The sequence below is a fragment of the Varanus komodoensis genome, unplaced genomic scaffold (assembly GCF_004798865.1).
Source record: "Varanus komodoensis strain SLA01 unplaced genomic scaffold, ASM479886v1 scaffold14_1, whole genome shotgun sequence".
Lineage (NCBI taxonomy): Eukaryota > Metazoa > Chordata > Lepidosauria > Squamata > Varanidae > Varanus > Varanus komodoensis.
Genome location: NW_025335438.1, coordinates 1,099,825 through 1,105,824, shown reverse-complemented (window position 1 = coordinate 1,105,824; position 6,000 = coordinate 1,099,825). Strand labels below are relative to the sequence as shown.

Here is a 6,000-nt window from a genome sequence, read left to right as displayed (position 1 = left end):
TCCATTTTTGTTTAAATTTTACAAGAAAAAATAACTCTGAAAAGCAACAGCAGCAATAAAATGACACTGAAAAATGAAAGCCTGGGGAAGAGCTAACCTGGATTTTTGAGTGGAAGGCAAGGGAGTTCAGTTCTGGTACTCAAAACACATTTTTCCTGGTGTCAGATTTAATGACTTAATTCTGAGTACCACTTAATTTTGCACCTGGGCCTGATTGGTGGATCTTGAGGTTACTGCAAAAAGCAAAGAAGATCCTGCAAGCCTGAAGCCTGCCCACTCCTGTACAGAGGGCATAAGTCTTCTTCTGCTCATGTCCATTTCTCTTGAAATGCGGTGTGTTTCGAGCAAACAAAAATGTCTCTGAAAGGAGGAGGCAAAATCCCCAACCCAAGATGCTCCTTTTATAATAAATAACGATTATAATAAAGAAGGCATGGCAGCCCTAAGACTTTAGCATGCCCCCAGGCTGATCCTTTTCACTTTTCCGCTTGCTGCCTCATTTGCCGGGCTCGTTTGCCGCGCAGAAATGCGCCGCCGATCATGGAGAGAGCTTTCCCGTTGCGCCGGGCGGGCGCACAACGGCAAGAGACGACGGGAACTTTTTGCGCTCGCCGCAAGCGCTGCCTCGGGGCGAGGAATGCCATCTCTCAGCGGCGGCACCAAAGGCCGGCAGGCAGGCAGGCAGGCAGGCAGGCAGGGGCAGCTCGCGCGGCGGAGACGGACGCATGGCTGGCGGTGCGGAGATACGTGGGCAGAGACGGCTGCCCGGGGAGGGATTCGCCCGGATTTGCGAGAGAGCTCAAGGAGAGCCGCGGCTGCCGCTGCGAGCATCCACCCCCTCCCGCCGCCGCCGCCGCCACCGCCACCGCCACCTCCTTCCTCCTCTCCCACTCGGTCCCTCCTTCCCACTGGCTGCACGACCTGCCAATCTGCGTTGTAATCCTGCAGGAATTTCTCCGGGCTTTAACTGGAGAACTCGCGGAAAGAGCGAGGCAAAAGCCAAGCGGGGGACAGGCTGGGACCGGCGAGGCTCGCTCGTGCCTTCCCCATTCCTCGCGGGACGCACCGTGCGCTCTTCCTCTCGCCCCCGCCCGGCCCAAACTTTGTTCGGCCGCCCCTCTCTCCGTGCGCGGCCGCCCAGCCGACGTGAGCGAGGAGCCCAGAGGGACGGGCTGTGCGCAGGGAGCGAGGCGAGGCGAGCCGGGCGAGAGAGGGCGGACGGGCCACAGCGGCACCGACCGCGGCAGCCCACCCCGCCGCCCACCCCCTTTCCCCTTTGCTCCCGCAAGCCGGCCAACTCCGCCCTGGAGCGAGCCAACAAGTGAAGAGCGGCGGCTGCGGCGGGAGCCAAGACGAGGAAGGAGGGCGAGGGGGAGCCAGCGCGTCCATTTCTGCAGCCGGGGCGAGGGGAGCGCAGCAGACCTGCCCGGGAATCTCCCGCTCCCGCTCCCTCTCCCACGGCTCGTTCTCCCTTCCCGCTTTGGGAGACTCTCCGTTCCTCGCGACCTCCTGCCCTTTGGTTGTTGCGCCTGGAGGAGCTGCAACCCGGGAATAATGCGGAGCGTGTGGATACCGCTTGCTTTCGCCTTGGTGGCCTGCGCCTCAGGGGAGACGGTAAGTTCTGGCGGGGCTTCTGTTCGCTGTGGTTGGGGAGGGCGGGGTGTCGCCAGGAGCGTCCGTTTTCCTGCGGAATCCCGGGGCCGGAGCAAGCCACCCGGCCCGGTGCGAGCCCGCTCCCCTGCTGCATCTGCTCCGCGGCCGCAGACAAACAGCCTCTCCGCCCGCCCGCACGCCCGCCACGGCGGAGCACGGCAGCCCCGCCGCGCATCTTAAAGGAACTTCGCCTGACTCCCCGCCCCCGCGGCCCCGGCGCGCACGAATGTTTTCCTGCCCTCCCAACTCGGCCGGCACTTCCAGCCAGCCAGCCGGCAGCACACGGAGTGCCCTGCCGATCCCCGCGCTTCGGCTGGGCTGCGTGGACCGAGGGGGGTGCTTATTTCTGGAGAGGAGCATTCACGCCTCGCGTCTCCAGTTCCTTTCGGCCCCGAACGGTGGGGGTGGGGGTGGGGTGGGGGAGGCAGCGACTGGGGACTTGGCGAGATCCGATGTGTTGGGGGAGCGGAGGAGGGAGGATGATACGCCCCCGCTGTTCCCACATCTGCTGCGCAGAAGTTTTTGCTGAGGTCATTCGCAAAGATCAAAACTTCGGAAGAGAAGGGGGCATCCTCGACTCCTCAGTGCTATGTGAAACTGGTGCGAAGGTCCGGGGAAAGAGAGGGGGATCCATTATATTTCCGGGGGCAGTGATTCTTCCCGCTCCCCCGTTGAATTAGGGCCGGTGCTTTGCAGTGATGGGGGATGCTCTTTATCAAGACGCCTTTGACAACTCCTGTGTTACCTTTTGAGGTTATCTTCGGATGGTGTCTCCCCTTGAGTTTCACCTTTTTAAGAAGCAGCATGCCAGAAAATTGACGATCCAGTTCTGTAGTGCAACATGCTGAGGTGGGAAAGCTTTAAACATCTGCCGTAAAAACAGCCCTCTAAAAAGTGGATGAGTTTGCTCCCGGTGGCCTGTTCGTCACTCCAGTAGTGTTTATAGTATAGTCAGATGCCTGAAGTTGCTGCTTCGACTTGTCGACTTGCCAGGAGAACTCAAGGAGAACATGATATGATGGTGATTCTGAATGTGATCTTCTTGGGCATGTTTGGAAATCCTGCTATATGGGTTCAGTTTGGTGGATTGGAATTTAAATTATGGATTGTGGAGAATCGTGTGTTTTTTCCTAGAAGCAAAACCATTAAATCCCCCCATTCACACACACATACATAAAAACAATTCAGGGAAATTGGACTTTATATCTCCCTCCTATACCCCAATTTAAGTTTGTTGATAGGATCACTGGATTGTGTAAATTGTTAGGATGAAGCTGGGGGAAATGTCTTCCCTCTAAGGTTTTGTCTTTCATTTATAAATTTAGGTTCTTTTAACTTCAGAAACCACTGAAGAATCTGAGTTGTAACTATGGTGCTTATCTAATGTGCAGTAGAAGCAGTTTAAGCTGGATCCAAAGTTAGTACTGCATGTAGTCCCATTAAAATCAGGGGGACTTAAATTAGTCATTAATGTGTTTCACTTGGTGTACCCTAACTATGACTGGGCCCAATCCATGGTCTCTTGGTTGCTGCAGTTCATGCCCCCTTCTGATACAGAGTGAAGTTTAGCATTTATATTTATGACTTTATCACTCCTGTGTATGTCTACTTGGAAGTTTAATGAAGTTTACTCTCAGGTAAAAGTATATATGATTGCAGCCAAAGAACTGGAAGTATTTCTGAGCCTCATGCAGTAAAAACTTCCCATCACCATCCACAGCAACCCAAACTCCTTTGTGAAGAATTGGGTGAAAGTCTTTGCAAAATAGCCCTCATCTTTTGATTGCTTTTGTTGCTGAAGGAACTTAAGAACTGGATGGTTCAGCTGTTAATCTTGAATAGTCTATCTTCTGGGTTCTTCCCTGTAGCTTGTGTGTCTATAAAGTATTTGTGCAAGGAAAAATGCACTTGTATTGCCCCCTTCTTTCATTTATTTATTTTTATTTTGTATAAGGGTAATAGTTGTTCTTCATATCTTGAATCTGTGCAATTTGCAGTCGCACTGAGTTTCTCTCGGAAAATGTTGTTTGCATTTGATATTCCCATGTTGTCTTCTGTATGTATAATCCAGCCACTGAATCTACTGCATGATAATATTTTAGCCAAGCTGAAATTGGAGAATACTCTGAGATAGGTTTTTCCTTTTGATGTGTCTTTAAATTCTCTGTTTCTGTTCATGTAGAGTTTGGTTGTTATTTTTCTGAACTGGGGGCATTGTTAAAAGAAGGGGGGGGGGTCTTCCTGTCTTTGCTTGGCTTTGTATCCTTGAGAAACATTCCAGACAATCTTTCTTGCCCCTTTCAGTCACTGGGAGCAGAATACAAGGGCTCCTCTGTGGCTGAAAAGTGTACAGGATCAAAATATGTCATGTTGTGATTTTTCCATGAAAATGTTTTTGGAGGGCTTTGCTTTGTTGACATGAGCTTCTAGAACGGGTAGTCTGGTCTTACAAATATTTGCGTAGAAGTAGGTCTTGCTGAATTAAATGGAGCGTCTATTAAACTAATTGTTCCTAGGATTGCTGTCCAAAGCTTGCCCACTGCTGCTGCTGATGTACCCTGGATTGACCAGATGGAGGAGCAGTGTGCATGAGACTGGCTGCACTTCAGCAGAGATCCCATGTACATGGATGTGGGGCCTGCCCACACGGATTTGCATCTCTTGAAACTTGCTCAGGACTGGGCAGAACACAAGTGCTTCTTGCAGCAATGGGATTCTCTTTTGTTATTCCTGTGATCTGAGAATCTTGATTGTTAAAATCTTGTAACATGTTAGCTTGTTTTCCTCCCTAAAATAACCATGATAGGAATTGGTGGTAGCAGCCTCTTAAGCCTTCCCCTCCCCAGAAAAAAATGTGAGGTGTGTATTTGATCATTGATATGAGGAACATTCTCATTGGAGAAGACCCTGATGCTGGGAACAATTGACAGCTAAAGAAGACGGGGACGGCAGAGGGTGAGGTGGCAGGATGGAGTCACTGGGGCAGTGGGTGTGAACTTGGGTGGACTCCGAGTGATGGCGGAGGACAGGAGAGCCTGGAGGAATATTGCCCATGGGGTCGTGATGGGTCGGGCATGGCTTTGTGACTAAACAACATGAGAAACATTGTTTCAATGTTTACAGATTACAATGTCTGTACATTCCAGATTTCAGCATACATAGAGTAGATCTGCTGAAACCAATGGGACTTGTTTCATACTTTCATGCCCAACTCTAGATCCAGTCCACTGCCCATATAAAATCAAAATGCCACAAATCTGTATTTTTCAGTTAATTCATTTTCTTGTGTTTCTTTAATAAGGGTACTTAGCAAAAACTATGACAGTTGGTGGTTTTCTTGGTGTAAAGTTCTTTGACTGCATTGGTAGTCCTCATTTTTGTCTGGATACAGTAGACAGATGGAGAAGAATTTTGTGACACCCTGTCTTGTTTAAAATCCATGAAATTAACAGTTAGGAGGCCAGCCCACAGCACCACTGATAAACATACCTGGATCTGCATATGCATTTACATTTAATTAACTGCGCAGGTTATGTGACCAGACATGCTCAAATCTAGCGTTACATTTGTTGACCTCAAGGAAGGGCAACGGGATGTATATGCTAGGGAAGATTTTGCATCCTTCACCTGGCAGCCATCTTGGAGGATTTTATTTCAGGCTTTGGAAACTAAGGTTTATACTGTTAATGAACCAAAGGCTGTGCACTTAAGCATACTTGCATAGAAATCTAATTAAAATCAGTGGGGTTTCTTATGAGTAAACATACTTATGATCATGCTGCTTTAGTGAAAGCTCTTCTCTAGTGTAAACATTTCACAACTTTCTAAGTGGCTTTCTGAATTAGAAAGTAAGGAAGAAAAGCCAACATTATATCCGCATTTCTATTTTGTCACTTGTAACTGGCTGCGCATAAATGATTCCTTCAATTTAAATTTCATACAGATTTTCTGTGAAGAATACATTTGAGATATTTATAAGCATATAATCTTGACACAGCAATGCTATATCAGTCCATGTTTCCAAGTGTGTAAATGGATTATAATGCTTCAGTATCATTATGATCTTAAATTTGGACTTTCCAAAACTTATCTGAGCCATGTAATACTTCTCTCTCTATATCTTCCCCTCTTTTAATTGTTTCCTTTGTGAAAGGTACACTCTAGCTAACAGTTGTCCAGAAAGCAAAATGGGCGGGTGGCTTTTGTCTGTTTTTACAGCACAAATGAGGAATTACAGACCTTGTGGTGTGTTTAAATGAGGGAGCATGTGTTGCAAAGAAAATTGTATCAAGGTTACAGTAAATACTGAAAGCCATCAATTGTGGTAACACAGTTGCGGTACTTGGC

General features: G+C 48.8%; 1 protein-coding gene across 2 annotated transcripts in view; it reads left to right on the top strand.

The window, feature by feature from the left end:
• Positions 1-988: 988 nt before the first annotated feature.
• The window catches only part of SDC2 (syndecan 2), an 82,194-nt gene continuing 77,182 nt past the window's right edge, over positions 989-6,000 (top strand). For both annotated transcript variants that reach the window (XM_044424144.1, XM_044424143.1), the window contains exon 1: positions 989-1,614. In XM_044424144.1, the coding sequence (XP_044280079.1) occupies positions 1,555-1,614 (60 nt within the window). In that variant the 5' untranslated portion in view covers positions 989-1,554. The remainder of the gene's footprint in view (positions 1,615-6,000) is intronic.